The sequence below is a fragment of the Ctenopharyngodon idella genome, chromosome 14 (assembly GCF_019924925.1).
Source record: "Ctenopharyngodon idella isolate HZGC_01 chromosome 14, HZGC01, whole genome shotgun sequence".
Lineage (NCBI taxonomy): Eukaryota > Metazoa > Chordata > Actinopteri > Cypriniformes > Xenocyprididae > Ctenopharyngodon > Ctenopharyngodon idella.
In genome coordinates this window covers 24,218,551-24,239,300 of record NC_067233.1, presented here as the reverse complement: position 1 = coordinate 24,239,300, position 20,750 = coordinate 24,218,551, and the positions used below count along the sequence as shown (strand labels likewise).

Genomic DNA, 20,750 nt, shown 5'->3' with positions numbered 1-20,750 from the left:
ACTAGTAAAATGGCATAGAGTTATGTATATTAGTCAGAATTAATATTAATGATATAAATTAATTTGACAAGACTGATAGATCTGAAGAGGTCTGTGGGTTGATTTGTTTTTGTTTTTTTCTTACTCTCTCTATTGATGGGGAAAGACATAACAACAGAAGGAGCCAATCACCTGAAAGCATGCATCACCACAAACGTCCTCTTATCTCCGTTTGACCAACCAGAGTCTGCATTTTAAAGTATCTGCAGAGTGCCCCGCCCTCTCACACACGCCCTGCAGAGACACGTGACCAATCAGACCTCGAAACCTGATACATCTATGAATCCTTCACCAGAAATAAATGTCACTGTTGCACAGCAAAAGTCTTAATACGGTTATGACCAAAATTTGTAAATGAATGTGTATGACGAATTTGCGTTCTTAATTTGTTATATATTATATTGTATATTTGAAATATAGTTACATAGTATATTAAAAATTTATATATTTTACAAGCAAACAGCGAGTTAAAACATACTAAATTGTGTAATTGTACTTATATATATATATATATATATAAAGTAAAATGTAAAAGAAAATGTTTTATGACTAATGTTCTAACAATGAATTAGCTTTGTAATTATGCTCTTGTATTATTGAGTGCGAAGCTGTGGAAAAGGACTCTTATTCTGCTCTAATGTCATTGTTTCTCCATGTTTTGTAGGTGTTTGTTGTTTCTCTCTTCACGCGGGTTCACGGACGGGTTTCCATTTTCACGGTTGGATTCAACCAGAACAACAATAATATGGATCCGGACATGGAGGACAAAACCCTGGAGCTGATGGTACGTGAGGACCAACATATAAGACACTGTCTGAATATGTGATGCTCGTGCTGGTGTGGATGTTTGTTTTTATTGTAATGCAGTATTACGCGGGCTAGAGAGGGAGGAGGACAAAAACACAGCAGCGGCCCGAATCGATATAAAACATTCGGCTGTTATCATGTTGCGCTATAATGATTTATTTTAGTTTTGACTCTAAACCGACTTTCCGCTCATTATTTGACGAGTATATCGCGTATGAATGTCGAGGAAGCGTTTGCGTTTCGCTGGAGGATCGGAGCGTCATTGCGGCACAGCTGCGTCATATATTACGGTCTATATGCGCCTCATATATCATGTGCACTTGATGTGTTGTGCACAGTCTGTTTGGGGTTTATATATTACAAAATCAATTTTTTATATATTAAGCAATCTATAGGCGCTTCATATATCACGTATAGAGCTCTCTATGAGCTCTGTTTGCATCATTGAATCATTTTCCTGTTATCCTTGTAAAGCTGCTTTGAAAACCATTTGTATTGTGTAAAGCGCTATAAAAATAAATGTGACTTGACTTGAGCTTCATATATTAAACAATCTATATGCGCTTCATTTAACAATCTATATGAGCTTCATATACTGTATCACAAAGTCTATATTCGCTTTATATATTAAACAATAATGTATACGCTACATGTATTAAAAAAATCTGTGCGCTTCATATATTAAACAATCTATATGCTCTTCCTAATATGCAGTCTATTTGAGCTTCATATATTAAGCAATCTATATGCGTCTCATATATTGAACAATCTATATGTGCTTCATATATCACATAATCTATATGAGCTTCATATATCACATAATCTATATGAGCTTCATATATTAAACAATTTGTATGTGCTTCATATATCACGTCTATACAAGCTTCGTGTATATGTGCTTCATACATCAAATGATTTATATGAGCTTCATATATTAAACCAACTATATGTGCTTCATATATTAAACAATCCATATGTGCTTCATATATTAAACAATCTATATTGCCTCATATATTAAACAATCTATATGTGCTGTGCTTCATATATCATATAATCTATATAAGCTTCATATATTAAACAGTCTATATGTGCTTCATATATCACATATACAAGTTTCATGTATTAAACAATGTATATCTGCTTCATACATTAAATGATCTCTGAGCTTCATACATTAAACAATCTATATGTGCTTCATATATTAAACAATCTGTATGTGCTTCATATATTAAACAATCTGTATGTGCCTCATATATTAAACAATCTATGTGCTTCATATATATTCAATGATCTATATCGTTTCATATCACGTAGTCTACATGATCTTCATATATCAAATGCAGTGTTTATATATCTTCATAAATCATAAAATGTACTTCACTACACAGTGTATATATGCTTCATTTAACAGTCTACGCACATACATGTGCTTCATGTATACAGCTGCTTGAAGACAATGTTGTGAAAATCGCTATCCAAATTAAATCAACTTGTTATACACAATCTATATGTTAAATCCAAATATACAATATCTGTTTGTGCTTCATATATCCTACACAACATATATTCCTTCATTATCTATGTAGAACATGTTTTTAATACCACTTATGTGTCCCATATGTCATCATATACAGTCTTTGTGTGCAGTATTATTTTTCTATTATAGTCTATATTTTCTATAGATGTATTTCAAATATTAAATAATATCTATATGTGCATCATGTTACACAGTCTATACATGCCAATGTGAATATGACATTGTGCACTTTGCATAGAAAACATCTACTAAATGACTAATTAGCAATGTTTATATAATTTAGTTACTAAACTATTTCTACATGCCTGTTCCCTAATAATTCAGTTGCACAGTCGAATCTATATAAATGATGCACAAGAGGGCGTAACCAGCTCAGTCTCTCCAGATCTGTCATGATTATGCTGATCTTCATCTTGGGTCATGTTAGGTTAAGTTTAACAACACCCTCTCTGTTAGGCCAGCTGCTTGGAGAAACAGTGCCTGGTTTGTTTTGAATGGGATTAGGAGTTTATTCTTTTATTACAGGTTTTGGATACAGATCTCTGAACGGTTATGATTAGTTTGTAAGATGGTAAGATGTGAAATGGCCAAACTGACTCATTTCAATTTACGGTTTAAATAAACAATTTGATATAATTAGCTCAGTGTTTTATAAATTAAAATAATATTATTTATGAATATATGGGTCATTTCGTGTCAACTCAACCAGAGGTCCTCGTCTTACAGAGAGGTATGTTGTATGCAGCTGTTTTGATAGAAACAAGATGCATTCAGTATTATTTGTTCTTCAGACATTCTTCTTTAAACACAATAAGTATCAGCTGTTGGGAAAGTGACCCACATTTAGTTTTTGACCATTGAAAATGGGTAAAATTCAACAGTTTGGACATCACATTGGGATTGAACCATACAGGGCCTTAAAGATGAAGATTACAAATAAAAAAAGTTTATTAAGAATGAGAATGTAGAAGGATATTAATATATCCTTAATACTTTTAGAGTTACAGGCACTCATACTTTGGAAAAAGACTGTTTATGGCACTCAGATAGGAATGTTTATGCATTTGTGTTGATAGAAAAAAACAAAACACATTTCTAGTTTCAACATTATTAGTTCTTCAGATATTCCTCTTTAAAAGGAAAAAAAGTATCAGCTGTATGCAAAGAGACCCACATTTGGTTTTTGACCGCAGAAAATGTGCTCAATTTACCAGCTTACTCATGGAGCCACATATTAAGATATATTTAATACTAATATTTAATGCTTCTTGAGTTACAGGCATGCAAACTTCAGGCAAAACTTACAAGAAGTGCTTTTTCCCTTTTTTGAACTGTCACTGTTGGCATATAATGCAACAAAGATTGCGAAAGTCAACAGATTTTACTAGTAGACCTACCAAACTCTGTGTCAAAATAAAATGATGCCGTCATCTTTCTAAAGTCATTTTTTAACCCCCAGTAATCTGGCTCCCAAATCTTGATCATCAAAGGTCAGCAGCAAAGACATGGGTTAATAAAGTGATATTAAATACATAAAGTATATTTGTGTTGACACATTTAATTTATTTTTTGTACAAGTGAGATGAGTAAATGCCTGCTCACATTTAGTCTAGAACTATAATAACCATCATGTTCACACAGAGCGCACACTGCGCCTCTGCACTTACTCACGATTTCACTCACATGAGGACAGGAGAGCTGTCCAACAATAAATGTGGAAACAAAGTAACTTGCGTTACATATTTGAAAAAGTAACTCAGATTTTTTTTTTGTTGTAGATTCAAAAGTAATGTTACTTTACTCATCACTTGAAAAAAGTCATCTGATTACGTAACGCACGCTACTTGTAATGTGTTACCCCCAAAACTGAGTAAAAAATAAATCTAAATGTCTAAATCAGCATATTAGAATGATTTCTGAAGGATCATGACTGGGAAAAATTACATTTTAAAATATATTCAAAAAGAAAAGTTATTTTAAATTGTAATAATATTACTATTTTTGATCAAATAAATGCAGCCTCGGTGAGCATTAGAGACTTCTTTCAAAAACAGTAAATAAACTAAAAAAATAATTAAATTTAAATAAAAACAATGATAAAAATTGATTATCTTTACATTTGACTTCAGATTTCATTGACTGTCATGCACGAATACACACGCTAGTGCATGAATGTCTTGATTGTGTAAAGTTTGTGTTCATGGATCCATACTCTAATCTAGGTCATATTTTTGAGCACAGAAGGGGAGGAGCTTATGAGGCCACTCCCTCTTCTCAGCTCCGCTCACTCATGATCATGTGTGTTGGTCTGTGTACGGGTGTGTGTGTGTGTGTGTGTGTTGCTCACTGTTGCTCTAATACTGTTTTTTTCCCCTCACTTTCCTCACTGACTCCTCTTTTCTCTTTTTCACGCTGTTTCACTTGTTCGACCCTCACGTCACTTTTGTTATTTTGCATGCTTTCTTTCTTTCTTTCTTTCTTTCTTCATTAATATGTTTGTTCTTTGTCTTCTATCTATCTATCGTTTCCATCATTCATTCTTTTGTTTTGTCTTTTTTCCCTTCCTTGGTTTGCTGTTTTTTTTGTTTTGACTTGTTTTTTGGTCTTTATTTGTTTCTTCTTTCATTCTTTCTCTCTCTCTGTTTTGCCTCTCTTTCTCTCTCATGGCATATTCCCATTCTGTTTTTCCTTTCTACTGCGTCTTCTCCTCTCTCTCTCGCTCTCTCTCTCTCTCTCTCTCTCTCTTTCTCACACAGTGTTCTTTGCCTCGTTCTGTCTGGCTGGGTTGTTCGTCGGTGGCAGAGAGTCTGTGTGCTCTCAGATGCCTGCAGAGCCTCCCCTCCTCCCGCGCACACAACCAGGTTCTGCTCTTCTCTTCAGTAGCTCCTCTCCTCTCCTCTCTGCTCCTCTCCTCCTGTCTGTCTGTCTGTCTGTCTCATGCACTGATTGTGTGTCTGTGTGTCTTGGCTTCTTGTCTGTCGATGTGATGAGCGGTCGACTGATATATATGGAGATGTGTCATGACTTTAAATTCGTACATTTCTAAGTTTAGTGATCTGTAAATGGTCGTCATATTCAGTCTGCATAATTAGCCTGGATCTTGTGAGAAAATTGAAAAGGAAGTGCAGTTTACCTGAGCAGGAAGGACAGAGAGTCTGTCTGTCTGCTTTCACCTGTCTGTTGCTGTCCTGTCTCTCTCTCTGTCCCTGTGTGTCTTTCTGCTTGCCTGTCTGTGTTTTCTTCAGTCTCACCATCTCATCTCTGAAGTTTTTCCTTTGAGAGACACACACAGACATTTGCTAAAAGTTTATTAAAAGTCAATTGGAAGCTCATTGTGTTGAAATAGACCATCAGTATTGTGTTTGTTTCTGGTTATTGGATCATGATGTTGATATGGTGTTGCGCTGCACAGACTGATCAGTGTATGACGTCAAAATACAGCGAGAGTGATTCGAAAGCATATGGAGCCAACTGCTCTAATCACTCTCACAGTACTTTGATGTCTCACACCGACCGGTATGCGCAGCGCCACTTCAAGTCGAACACACTTAATGTGATTCTCTACACCTGTGTGAACCTGAGGGGAACGGACTTCATACATATACTGAGAAATCACCAAAACACCAGCTGATTCAAACACATTGAAACTTCAAACATAATAAAATATGAACATTAGTGCAGCTACTGATATTTTGTTTGTATGTATGATTTAAGTGTCCAGATATTTTTAGGGCCATGGTGCATGTGTTTAAGGATGGCTGTTAGTGAGGTGTGTATTTACGTCAAGTTTCATCAGTTCAGCTGTCTGTCTTTATCTTTGTGTTTACTTTTTCAAAGTTGCAAATGCATGTACTTATTTGTTTTGTTACCATTTGTGTGATTAGGACTCACTGTGTGTTTAAACACAAAACTAAGCACACAATGAGCCAACTGATCCAGTTAAAGCAATAGTTCAGCCTAAAATGAAGCTCCTCCCACTCGCCCTCAAGCTCCTCCTCTCCCTCATATTCTGTTCTTTATAAGAGTGGAACATGATTTTGGAATGTTTTACCCTGAATGCACCATTCTGAATGCTCTACCAAGCATTCAGTCAGACACACGTTTAACACCTGTCCCTCTCTCTCTTGTGTGTCTCTTTCTAGAACATAACGGTGATGGAGTCACAGAATAATACAGATGACATCTCACCAAAGAAGACAACAGTGTTCAAGGTGTGTGTGTGTGAAATGTGCCTGATTCTGTTCCATATGTCTTAATTTTAGGCCATTTTCATTATGTAAACACAAACAACACAACACAACATGAAAGTAACATCGTCTCTTAACACCTCAATAGCCCTATTCAGACAGCAATTGTTTCTCATGGTAATTTAAAGTATTTTCAACATTTACAGGGAGTAGTCTGTGATTTTTATTGCCATTCAAATCCAGAATATCTGTGTTTTTCTCCCTCAACCCACATAAAAACCAGGGTTATTATTATTAACTAAAACTAAAACCATCAAGTTTTTTTTGCTAAATATAAAACTTTTAAAGACCTATTTAAAAAAAAATGTATTGATAAATATGAAAAAATTACTAAAATTTTTAACTATATATATATATATATATAATATACTAAAATTCCTGGCTGAATTACTAATTACGAATTACGTTTTTTTGTGGCAGACACCAAGGTTGTGTGGTAATTTAATTGCAGACCAAGTTTATAAGAAGGGATCAATTGAAAAGCAAAGTACGGTAACTGTTGTGGTTTGCGGTAATGTGCATGCATTTTAAAAATAGACTTTTATTTTTGAACTGCTGAAAACTGTTTATGAGAATAATGTTACATCACTATTCCACTACAGTTAGTGGGAGCTGTTAAGAAGAACAAAAAGGAAAAATCACAAATGAGCCATTATTATGGCAGCGACAAGTATACAATACATTTTTGAAATATGTATTATATACTTTTAAATAAATTAGGGGTTGCATGACTAATAATTTTACTAGCTGACCAAGTAGCAAATGGTCAAATGTTTTATCTTATGTAAATAAGAGGTTGCATTAACTTATTTCTTATTTAAATTGGATATATAAATACAATAACGTTTTATTAGTTAACATTAGTAACTACTTTAGTTAACATGAACAAAGAATGGACAATACTTCTACAGCATTTATTAATCTTTGTTAATGATAATTACAATATTTACTAATACATTATTACAATCAAAATTTGTATTTTTTTTTTACATTAGTTAACAAATGAGAACTTATTGTGAAGTGTTACCATAAATAAATGTTGAACATGTGACTGACCACCAGGGTTATTATCGTTAACTAAAACTATTAAAACATTTTTGATAATTGTATTAAAGCTGAAATAAAATAAAATATAAATATTAGATGAGAAAAACTATTTCAGCTAGTTGCCAAGGAAACTAACAGCACTAAAATTACTAACTGGAAATAAAATAAATAAATAATTAACTGAAATAATAATGAATTAAATCTAAATAGTAATATTAAAAGAAAAACTACTAAAAATGACAAACACATAACAAAATTACTAAATATTTAACCTAAATTAAAATGAAAACTGAACATATAAAAATAAAAGCTCATTCAAAATATTGTTAAAAACTATAGTCTATAATAGTATAATATTAAAATAACACTGCTGACCACATGAGAAGTGCATTTCTGGGTTTGTGGATCACAACTCACTCCTCCACAGTGAATAAATCATCATATGAATGCATGATCATCATTTTATCACTGAACCATGCAAATTTATTTTACAGACATGCCCATGACAATTGCTGTCTGAATAGGGCTAAAGCCACATATGCAAATAAAGAAAAAAAAATTACTAGATGACCTAAATATAAACGCCAACTCTGGTTTGAGAGCTCTCTTGTTGTCTGTGTGTCCAGTTAGGGAACGGTTCAGTGGCGGGTTCGAGGAAGAGGCCGTCTCAAGCGAACTACGAGAAGGAGAAAGATCTGTGCATTCAGCTGTTTGATCAGTGGTCAGAATCTGATCAGGTGGAGTTTGTGGAGCATCTGATCTCACGCATGTGTCATTACCAGCACGGCCATATAAACTCATACCTTAAACCCATGTTACAGAGAGACTTCATCACCGCGTTGCCAGGTAACTAAACGCATGCACACATATCTCAAACATTGGCTATAACAAATCCTCCTACTCCAACACATGCATTAGCCGAGTCAGAAATGTGACTGTCGGCGTGCAGCCAGAACCGCCCACTTACATCACAGACATCTGATAACATGTACAGCAGCTTGTTTGTTTGCTTGTTTTATGTGATGTTTAAGGGTGGGTAAATCTTTTTATGATTTATGATAATAAAGGACATGCAATAAAAGTGGTAGTTTCATCAAATAATGACATAAAAATGGTTCTACAGACATTGACTTTGTCCTTCAAAGACTTCAGTCCTTAAAGTAATAAGAACACAAATTAACATTTTGCAGATTCTGAAGGTGCATGTGAACTTGTGACCACAACTGTATATTATGTAAAATAATCCTTATTTGTGTTATTTTCCAAAGGTGTTTTTATTTTTATTTTTATAGCACAAATACACTATTAAGAGTAACAAAGCATAGATGAAAAGATATAAACAAAACATAGTTGCAACCACATAAACAAACAAGAAAAAAAATTGTTAATGTTTTTTAATAAATAAGCATTTTGCACATCTACAAAATATTTAATAGCTTATTCAGGGCAGTACTACAATAAAAACAAAATGCACATTTTATAATCCTTATTTTTAAAGGATTAGTTCACTTTCAAATGAAAATTACCCCAAGCTTTACTCACCTTCAAGCCATCCTACGTATATTTGACTGTTTTCTTTCAGATGATCACAATCGGAGTTATATTAATAAATATCCTGATGCATCTAAGCTTCATAATGGCAGTGAACGGGACCAACGAGTATGAAGCTCAAGAAAGTGCATCCATCCAAAGCAAAACGTACACCACACGGCTCCGGGGGGGGGGTTAATAAAGGCCTTCTGAAGTGAAACGATACATTTTGTGTAAGAAAAATATTCATATTTAACAAGTTATAAAGTAAAATATCTAGACCGCCTTCTGTATTCAACTTACGAAGGAAGTGTAACTCCTCTCGCAGTTCAAAATGCTTACGCTACGTCCTACGATTTCCCTATTCAACTTACGGAAAAAGCTTAACTGACGCGGCGCCAGTTACGCTTTCTTCCTAAGTTGAATAGGGAAGGCGGTCTGGCAGAAACTAGATATTTTACTTTATAACTTGTTAAATATGGATATTTTTCTTACACAAACGCATCACTTTGCTTCAGAAAGCCTTTATTAACCCCTCGGAGCTGTGTGGAGTATTTATGATGGATGGATGTGGATGGATGCACTTTCTTGAGCTTTATACTCGTTGGTCCTGTTCACTGCCATTATAAAGCTTAGATGCATCAGGATATTTATTAATATAACTCCAATTGTGTTCATCAGAAAGAAGGAAGTCATATACACCTAGGATGGCTTGAGGGTGAGTAAAGCTTGTGGTCATTTTCATTTGAAAGTAAACTAATCCTTTATTTATTTATTTTTTTTAACCTTTTGCAGGTTCTGCAAGGTGTATAAACCTATGACCGCAACTGTATCATGTCATGAAATAGAATATCATGTTCACTTGTTATGGCGTTCCTCAAATAATCAGCACATCAGTTTGAAACTTGCAATTTTGAGGAAGGATCCTTGCGCAGCATGACTGTGACTACACACCTAACTGAATCTCAAACAATCTTTCTGTTTCTAGCTCAGGGTCTGGATCACATAGCGGAGAACATCCTCTCATTTCTAGATGCTCGTTCTCTGTGCTCAGCTGAGCTGGTCTGTCGAGAATGGCAGCGCGTTATATCGGACGGGATGCTCTGGAAGAAGCTCATTGAGAGGATGGTGCGCACTGACCCCCTGTGGAAAGGCCTGTCAGAGAGGCATCAGTGGTAAAAACACACACACAGACACTCATTTGCATTGTTACGCTGAACAGACGTGTGTAAAACTGTGCAATCTTTATTTAAACTCTTTATTATCTTTATTATCAATGAGCTTCTACAAGTACAATGAAATTATTAGTCATGAACTCAACTAAAATGTTATTTTTTTTAAGTGTTGGGTTCAGCAACACATTTATATGACAGTATATATATGTGATGTTGTGTGTGTACATATACATGTCTATATAGTTTTTATTAAAAGTTTTTAAGTTTTTATTTATTTATTATTTTGTTTTAGTTATTTTAGTACTTCAGCTTAAACTAAACCAACTTGGCATCTAGCTGAAATAAAGTAAGTTTAAGGTTTTATATATATATAATATTTTATTTTAGTTAATGTTTATTTAGTTTCAAGTAAAGAAAATGTTTTAATAATTTAATTTTTATTTTTAGTTAACAGTTATAACCCTGTGTGGTAAATGTTGTATAGATAGAGTAATTAATTGAATTATTTGTTATCAAGTGTGCATCAATAATTTAACAGTTTGTTGTCAGTTATTCCTTACATATGACGTGTAATCTGTCAGTCTGCTAAGAACAATGTTGCTTATTTTGGCTTTAAATTTCGTTTTTGTTGATTGCAGTGGTCGAAATTTGATCACTTCCTGAAGAAATATGACATCCGTGCATCGGTGTGAAATTTAGTGCTGACAAACCCAGAAACGCATGTGAGGATTGTCAATCCTGTGAAATTATTGGCAGAAGTTTTACGTATAATTTAAAAAAAATAATTTTACGTTTATTTGAGTGTAAAATAAGTGCTGAGAGTATTAAGTATCAAAGGAATGTGGATGGATACATGATCATGACCTGCAAATGGTCTTGATGAATCATCATAACCAATTCAGTATCATTTGGGTTGTTTAAATAGTTTATACTTTCTTTGTATCTGATTGGTGGTTTTCTTGTTTTTTTTTTGTCTCCAGGGAGAAATATTTATTTAAGAACCGAACAAACGAGGTCCCACCCAATTCATACTACCATTCACTCTATCCCAAAATCATACAGGACATTGAGGTGAGCACCCATCCCGTCACTCATTCATTTATTCAGTGGTCAGTTTATCCATCCGCCATCAAATTACGATCTCATCCATCCATCCAGCCTCATTCACTCATCCGGTCTCCCAATTTTTTGTTCTGTCTCTCTAGACTATTGAGGCGAACTGGCGTTGTGGGCGTCACAATCTTCAGCGGATTCAGTGCCGGTCAGAGAACAGTAAAGGTGTTTATTGCCTCCAGTACGACGACGACAAGATCATCAGCGGCCTACGAGACAACTCCATTAAAGTACGTGCCTGTCTTTCTATCTGTATGTCTGTTGTCATCGTCATCACATTGGGTACTTGTCCACTATTCTGTGCTGTTTTTTAGTATAAATAGTGTGTTCTCACTGAAAATTCCAGAAAAAGTGCCCTTCAAATACCCAGATGATGCACTTAATTAACAGAAAATAGAACTGTGGAGAGTTGAACACTTCATGCGCTCAACTGTCACAGTTTTAATAGAGTGCAACAGTCGGGTTCTTGAAGTAAAAACCCTCCCCATGGGGAAAGTGATTTTTAAAGACAACCAACAGCATTTGCTTCTGTTGAAGCCGTTAGCCCGCATTATTTTAATAATCGTGTTCAACAGCTGAATTCATGGTGAAAAACTACATTAACCATGATGCTGTACAGAAAATTCCACCTATCAGTCGTTAGCTCCACCCACTCCCATTGAGCACCGCAAATGATGTAATCAAGTCAGTCTCCCAACACTCTCAAAATACTTAAATATTTCAATAATATATGCATATTTTGCAATAAACTTAAAATATATTGTTTTTTATATATATAATCTACATTTTTAAATGAGTAGTTTTATAATTCTTTTTTATTCGATTATGCTTTTTGCATTGCTTCATGGGATTGTAGATTTTTCCCCTCACTAAAGCTGTTAAGTACACAGTCTTGTACCTTTGTCTTTTTGTCCAGTTTTCGAATTTTCTTTTGCTTCAAATCAAAGTTTGTAATGTTATGATTCACCTTGTAGCTGATTGGTTTGGTTCATGGCTTCTAACTCTTTAATGAAGATTTTTCTTTAAAATCCCTATGGGAAAAACAAATGGAAAAAATACTTCCTGAACAAACGGCGCTGAAAAAGTGGGCAGGCACTGTTGTGCACTATTATGTAGCGGAGGGGGAGGGACTATCAGACTCCAATGCTGAATGACAAAATAACATTATAATATTCATAGACTACACAGTTGAGTACATAGTATGAGTGTATAGTGCATCATTTGGGACACAACTTCTGTCTCTCTCAGATCTGGGACAAACAGTCTCTGGAGTGTCTGAAGGTTCTGACGGGTCACACTGGTTCGGTTCTGTGTCTGCAGTATGATGACAGAGTCATAGTGACGGGTTCCTCTGATTCTACTGTCAGGTACACACACACAAACACACACATAAATATTACAAGTTAGATTTTGAATGCTGAAAATTCTGTCAATATACAACACCATTCATTAGTTTGGGGTCAGTAAGATTTAAAAAAAAAAAGAAAAAAAAAAAAAAAGCAATTAATACTTTTTCATCAAAGATGCATTAAATTCATCTAAAGTCACAGTAAAGACATTTATAATGTTACAAAAGATTTCTATTCCAAATAAAAGTTGTTCTTTTTTTGCATTTGTTAAGATGAACTAACAATGAACTATTCTTCCACAGCATTTGTGAACATAAACAGTAAATGATTGTTTTTTTAATTAATAAATGTTTAATAAAGTTTAATAAATTCTGTATCCTGAATGGCTAGAAAAGTCCTTAGTCTAAAAGTGTGTGAATCCTTAGGAAGAAAAATAAAAAGATGCAGAATTTCAGTACAGTGCTGATGAAACTATATTATAAAATTAGTTGAAAATGTTTCACACACACTGCCTCCCTCCGGCTGAAGAATCTGAATGAAAACAATGACCTCACTTCCCTAGCAACTGTTTAAAGCTCCGTCCGGACCTCTGTCACCTTTTCCAGCGCGAGTATGTGTGTGTTTCTCTCTCACCTGTAAGAGTTTCGGGGAACAAGCTCTACAGCTGCATAAATCAGGTTTACGTCACTCCAAGTGGAAGCGCAAACGGCCGGACGTTTAACACCTGTAGAGGGAAATGGCTTTGTAATGTGATCGTGTTTAAAGAGCATTAACACCATCAGTTGGCAGTGTTCAGCTCGAGCAGGATGTTTCAGCTGCTGGTGAGATCGTTCACATGTCATTTACGGTCCCTGTATGTTTTAACAACAGCTATGCCAAAAGACTGTAGCAGTTATTACAGGAGATATTTACTACTTTCCAACCTGTTGAAAAAAATAGTGGAGTCTGCTGTTCCTTCAGCTTGTTCTGTTTTAGGCAAATTTTGTGCCACCAAAGTGTCAAAAGGATGCACTGGTCAAAAGTGACAGTAAAGACATTTATAATGTTACAGAATGTTTACATTTCAAACAAATGCTTTTGAGCTTTCTATTCATCATAGAATCCTGGAAAAAAAAGTATACAGTTTCCACAAAAATATGAAACAGCATTGATAATATTAAGAAATGTATCTTGAGCAGCAAATCAGAATATAGAGTGCTGCAGGGATGACGCATTTTTGTAGGCCAAAACATGGAAATGAGTTGCATTTTAGCACTTCTGGTTCCATCGTCCCAAAGTCAGTGGGTTTTTTGAATGGGTTTTTGGTTAAATGGTTATAAAAGCGCAGTCCATAGTCCGCTTTACAGCCTTATAATCGCGCTCTTACAAACTGTTCTAATTCAAACTTTCCTTTAGCTTTTTACTTCTGGCGACACTAGTGAAAAAAACTATACAAAAATGTATTTAAAATATATTTATTTCATACTAAGCATAGTACAAATCCATTAACACATTTGCTGACATATCGCTTGAGACTTACTGATATAAATATTATAATTAAACTTTATTTGTGCTTTATTGCAGTGCACATTTCTTAATATTAAGCTTAAAATGTGTTTTAATGTCACTATTAGTAAGGATAGTATGATCTCTGTATAATATCAGTTTTCAAATGCAAAATATTTAAAGTTACCTGAAGTATACTTGCAATAGTTAGCACTTTAGCACAATCAGATATAGTTAAGTATATCTTTAGCTGGACCTCAGCACTATTTCCAGATAACTAAAATGCTTAATGCAAAAAATACAAAATTAGTTGTTCCAATTTAGCAGACTTAGTGATATAATCTGGTATAAATAGTGGTATAAATATATTAATTTAGTATACCAAATATCAATTTGGTATATCAATTTAGTATATCAAAATTACAATTGCAGGGTATTTATATTAAGTACATGAATATGTAAATGTATTTGTGGTATACTTAGCATAAAATCAATGCATTTCATATACGTTTTGGTATATTTATTTTTCACTAGGGGATTGTATTTAGGCCTAAAAACCCATAAATGTTGTGTTCATTTGTTAAAATTTTCTTGATGGACAAAACGTGCAAGTATCATAAACTTTTTTGTAGATCACATTACTTATTTTTTGCAATAATCCAAAAGATTATGGAAAAATCCTACTGGGATTTTGTCAAGGGAACCAGTGTGTTGCAAACTTCCGGTTGGCCTACAAATTTACGTCATCCCTGCATCACTCTATTAGAATGATTTCTGAAGGATCATGTGACACTGAAGACTGGAGTAATGATGTTGAATATTCAGCTTTGCATCACAGGAATAAATTACATATTAAAATATATTCACATAGAAAACAGCTATTTTAAATTGTAATAATATTTCAAATTATTACTGTTTTTACTGTATTTTTGATCAAATAAATGCAGCCTCGGTAAGCATAAGAGACTTCTTTTCAAAAAACATTTAAACAAAAATCCTACAACCCCAAACTTTTGAACAGTAGTGTAGATCAATGAGAAACTGTCTACATTTAATGTGATTTATTTTATTGTAAACACTAAAAAATCTTTTTGTAATCAATACACATTTTTGTAGCTATGCTGTTTTGTAGCTTAGTTATAATAACCAGTAGTCTCAGCTGTGCACAAGCACACATTCCCTTCATAACGTGTACTTAATCTGTAATATTTTCTCTGTCTCTGTCAGGGTGTGGGACGTCGGTTCTGGTGAGGTTCTCAACACTCTGATCCATCATAACGAGGCGGTTCTGCACCTGCGCTTCTGTAACGGCCTCATGGTGACGTGTTCGAAAGATCGCTCCATTGCCGTGTGGGACATGGCGTCCGCCACCGACATCAGTCTGCGCCGCGTGCTCGTGGGTCACCGTGCCGCTGTTAACGTGGTGGACTTTGACGACAAATACATTGTGTCTGCGTCTGGAGACAGAACCATAAAAGTGAGCGGGTGGGAGTGGTCAGTGGGTGGGCGGAGCTTTAGTGGTGGGTGATTGGCAGCTGTAATGCGAAGCAGATGTAGATAAGAGACTGTGTGTTTCTGCAGGTGTGGAGCACCAGCACATGTGAGTTTGTACGGACACTGAACGGTCACAAGCGCGGCATTGCTTGCCTTCAGTACAGAGACAGACTCGTGGTCAGCGGGTCCTCAGACAACACCATCAGGTGAGACTATATGGTAATGCTTTAGTTTAGGGTCCAATTCTCACTATTAAGTAGTTGCTTATTAGCATGCATATTACTAGGATATTGGCTGTTCATTAGTACTTATAAAGCACATATTAATGCCTTATTCAGCATGACCATATTCTACATCCCATAATCCTACCCAATACCTAAATTTAACAACTACCTTACTAACTATTAATAAGCAGTAATTAGGAGTTTATTGAGGCAGAAGTCGTAGTTAATAGTTAGTTAATGGTGAGAATTGGACCCATCTCAATGTGGATGGAAGGACAAAACATAAAGATTTTCTAATGTATCCGGGATAAGTGTAAACATATCCTAACGTGTGTGTGTGTGTGTGTTTTCAGACTGTGGGACATTGAGTGTGGTGCTTGTCTGCGTGTGCTGGAGGGTCATGAGGAGCTCGTGCGCTGCATCAGATTCGACAACAAGAGGATCGTGAGCGGAGCGTATGATGGGTGAATACACACACTCAGTCACAGCACCATCTGTTTCTGACAGGCCGTTCATCTGTCTGCCTGCTTAATATCGAGCACCCATAACTCACCCGCACATTCTCTCTGTTCCTCTGCAGGAAAATTAAAGTTTGGGATTTACAGGCAGCTCTGGATCCTCGGGCCCCTGCCAGCACATTATGTCTGCGCACACTCGTGGTGTGTGTGAATAAAATAATGCCATTATCATATTTATAAATAGTTTAATTTATGTTTTGTAAAATTGCCCGCTCTGGTTTATATGGAAGCTTGTTTCCGCCGCTAAATAAAAAATAAAAAAGGTAATTGCGACTTTTTATCTCACAATTGTCTTTTTTTTCTCACAATTGCGTGTTTACATCTCGCAATTCAGACTTCTTTTCTCAGAATTGTGAGATATAAACTCGCAGTTGCGAGAAATAAAGTCAGAGTTGCAAGTTACAAACTCAATTGCGAGAAATAAAGTCAGAATTGAGTGTTATAACATCAGAATTGCGAGATATAAACTCAAAATTGCGAGAAATAAAGTCAGAATTGCGAGATATAAACAATTGTGAGAAATAAAGTCCAATTCTGAAGGAAAAAATACTTTTATTTTTTAGAATTGCAAGTTTATATCTCACAATTATGACTTTGTAACTCACAGTTGGGAGTTTATATCAAGCAATTCTGAGAACAAAAAGTCAGAATTGTGAGAGAAAAAGTCGCAATTACCTTTTTTATTATTTTATTCAGTGGTGGAAACAAGCTTCCATAGGTTTGCCATATTCCTATTGATAAGTTTTTTTTTTTTTGTTGTTGTAATGAAAGTCAGTTTCACATATGATAAAACAAACAGCCACAAGAGGTCACTGCAGGTTTATTTACACTGCTAATTACCTCAAACAATTTGAAATGATCATTTAGTTAATCTATATGGAATATATGTAAAACATAATTCATTATTCTCAAATTAGCTGTCACCCAGTGCTACTTTGCTATTTTGTGAAACTACAGGCTACTAGAAATACTAGTAGTTAAACCACAGGGACTTATGGGAACATAGTGAGGACTTGAATGAATTGATGAATTGATTCTTTTTGAAACTGAAAGAATGGGATTCCTAGACATACTATTAAACAAACTTTGAAACAACTTTGAAACACAGTGATTCACTGAACTGATTCACTATTAAACAGTATAGCTAGGAATCTGATTCTTTTAGTGAATCAGTTTGTTTCAAAGAACCTTTTCAAAAGGAATCGATTGAGTCCCTGTGCTTTTAATACTATTACTTCTAGTAGCTGGTATCTTTTCAAAATATCTTCAAAGTAACTTTCCCAACCCTAGGTGACACCTCATTTTAGAATTATGAATTTGGCTTTACATACATTTCCCTACAGGTTAACTAAGTGAATATTTCAACAGCGTTGCTGCGTTTACTTCCCAACACCGGACTCACCGTTTCTGACAAACCTCTGGAGTTTGTTTGCGTGTGCATACTGTATGTTTTTGTGTTCTTATAAGTGTGTGTTGTCACGGCAACCTCTCGCAGGAGCATTCTGGGCGTGTGTTCCGACTGCAGTTTGATGAGTTCCAGATTATTAGCAGTTCCCATGATGACACTATCCTTATATGGGACTTCCTGAATGTCTCCACCAATGGACAGTCAGAGGGGCGATCGCCCTCACGGACATATACGTACGTCTCCAGATAGCAGGTACACACACAGAGTTTTGAACAATTCACCAGCTTTTTATTTCATTATGTATTCTGAGGGGTGCTTGACAAAATACACTGATTATCTAAAATCTGCTTTCTAAACTTAGCAGCCCACAATTTATTTATTTTTTGTCAATGATTCTGTTTAGTTTTCATTTATATTATATTCATTATAGGTATTGTACTTTTTTATATTATATTATATTATATTATATTATTTAGGTTTAAACCGTACAATTTTAAATATGAAGATATTTTATTTTATTTTATTTATCTTTTTTCCTTTTTTCATATTTTTGATTCATATTTTGTTTATATTGTAGTGGTTATTATAGTTGCAATTTATTATTTTGTTTTTTTATTTATACATAAATATTTTTAAAAGAATTAAATACAATTTCAAAAGAATGAAAAATATTTATATGTATACATAAAAATGTTTTTTTCTATAATTTTCATTCCTAATATTGTGTTTATTATAGTCATTTTATTATGATGTTAAAACAATAACATTAAATACAAAAAAAATCATTTGTTCATATTGTGGTGGTTATAGTTGCAGTTATTTGTTTTAGTTTGTCTTATGATTTTGAGTTTTTTCATATTATTGTTTAATATTGTTTTAAAATAACAAATAAAATGACTATTATATTAAATATGAAAATATTTTTTCCCTTTCATATTGTGCTAGTTACTATAATTGCAATTAATTTTGCATTCTTTTGTAAGTTTATTTATTTAAAGTTTTTTTTTGTCTGATACTATTTAGTATCAGACAAAAAAAGAACTTTAAATAAATTAACTTACAAAAGAATGCAAAATTAATTGCAATTATAGTTGCAATTAATTGATGGTTTTCATTAATATTTTCATTTCAGTCATTATGTTAAAACAATAAATTAAGTATTTTGTATTGTAGTGGTTATTATCATTTCAATTTATTTTTCATTCTTTTGGAAATGTATTTGTTTGCTTGTTTATGGTCTCTCTCTCTCTCTCTCTTTCAGGTGCCTCTTCTCTGTGCCAGTGTGTCCTGGGAGAGCTGAGAGCTGATTGGTTGTTGGCCATGTCCGTCACAGAATGGTGCCTAGGGATCTGCCTCCTCTTCTCTGTCTGGCTATAAACTTTAAAACACACACAAAAACACAAACCTACACAGATTCATGCTTTGCCAAACACTCAGATACACTCCGCACTAAAGATTCAAAACACTTGCACCATTGGGTTTCAGCACCGTTCTGCTTTATCTAGTGGGAAAAAGAAGCACAATCACACACACACACATACACACACACAGAGATGTTGACAGCTTCAAACTGTATCTGTACTATCACTGCTGCTCAAATAACCCGAAAATCAACAATCTCGTACTCACAAGCTCTGCACTACTAACGGCTTCTATCCACACAAGGATCACTCTATTATGGAGAAGCTGGGATTCTGGGAGTGACGCATGGATGATGGACAGGTAAATGAACGCAAATGAATGAACCAGGAAAGACTTTACGATCTGCTGTGCGAGAGAAAGAGACTCAGACAGTAGCAAACTCTCGCAGAAATACAAGAAAAGAGGGTGGTGATGGTTAAGGACGTCTGCCGCCTTTTCCGCCCACTCGCTGTGGTTTTCATGCCTCTTCAGGACCAGGGACACACTTGTTTTTCAGGATGGCGGTGTGGAGCGCAGGTCCGTCAGCATGCATGACTGTCTGCTCTGATGCCTCTTTCCCTTTTGTCTTTAGTTTTTATGATTTTGTTTTTCTATTTAATTTGCCTCATTCTTTTCAATACTAGGCATTGTACGTCTGTGTCACTCAATGTCTGGTTTCTTTTTCTCTCTGCCTGCTTGCTCATCGAGGGCTGAATCTAGTTGTAAACAGAATTGTCTTGTCAGATTGTGTTGTATATTAAAAAAAGAGAGTTTTTTTTAAGAAAAAATATTGTGAATAAAGTACTTGACCATGGTTGACGTTGTGTTGGTTGTGTGTGAAACACTCTAGAGCACAAATGTTTATTAGCTGGATTTCACGCAATGTGGTCCAAAATTCCTTTCAAATACAATTGTGTTTTCGTCTACGGTCAGATAATCTCTTTCAGATCAATAGTGGAGCAAAGGTGTGAAGACAGTCTTCCTGAGCAGGTTAAAGTCAGTTAAGCTGTTGACATGTTTATAGCAGCGACCTGAATAACAAGTCAGACATTTGAATACTTCAGTTTGTTACTTTCACAGTAACTCATGCAAGAACTTGGATGAATTTGTACAACGGATTGGCCAAGCTTAGAGTATGCTTCACAGTGTTAATTTAGTATCATTGATATACCGTTATATTATTTGTTAATATTTGAATTAGATTTTACTTTTATACTTTTTCATTTTAATTTTAAAGTTAGTTTAAAGTTTTTTTTAGTACTTCAAAAGTGAGAAATATTGCCTTAGCAACTAGTTGAAATAAGTTTTGTTTTGTATTTTGTTTTAATGTTTTTATTTCAAGTAATTTATTTATTTATTTTTAATAATACATAATA

At 34.6% G+C, this 20,750-nt stretch overlaps 1 protein-coding gene across 4 annotated transcripts; it reads left to right on the top strand.

Moving 5' to 3' along the window:
* The first annotated feature begins 703 nt into the window (after window positions 1-703).
* Window positions 704-20,188, top strand: fbxw11a (F-box and WD repeat domain containing 11a). Of its 4 annotated transcripts, none has more exons than XM_051859718.1 (14): window positions 704-823; window positions 5,140-5,244; window positions 6,526-6,594; window positions 8,304-8,523; window positions 10,196-10,382; window positions 11,363-11,453; window positions 11,588-11,725; window positions 12,744-12,862; window positions 15,557-15,806; window positions 15,911-16,029; window positions 16,401-16,511; window positions 16,628-16,706; window positions 18,061-18,206; window positions 19,235-20,188. In XM_051859718.1, the coding sequence occupies exons 1-14, from the start codon at window positions 785-787 to the stop codon at window positions 19,278-19,280; spliced, it is 1,719 nt and encodes a 572-aa protein (XP_051715678.1). In that variant the 5' UTR covers window positions 704-784; the 3' UTR covers window positions 19,281-20,188. The 4 variants fall into 4 exon arrangements, with proteins under 4 accessions (XP_051715678.1, XP_051715679.1, XP_051715680.1 ...); XM_051859719.1 differs by having other exon boundaries at window positions 18,061-18,225; XM_051859720.1 differs by lacking the exon at window positions 5,140-5,244.
* The last annotated feature ends 562 nt before the right edge of the window (window positions 20,189-20,750 follow it).

Coding starts and splice junctions, on each gene's coding strand:
- fbxw11a (XM_051859718.1), top strand. CDS start 785: ATGGATCCGGACATGGAGGACAAAACCCTGGAGCTGATG. Junction 16,512..16,627: donor GTGAGCGGAGCGTATGATGG/GTGAATACACAC, acceptor GTTCCTCTGCAG/GAAAATTAAAGTTTGGGATT. Junction 18,207..19,234: donor TCGCCCTCACGGACATATAC/GTACGTCTCCAG, acceptor TCTCTCTTTCAG/GTGCCTCTTCTCTGTGCCAG.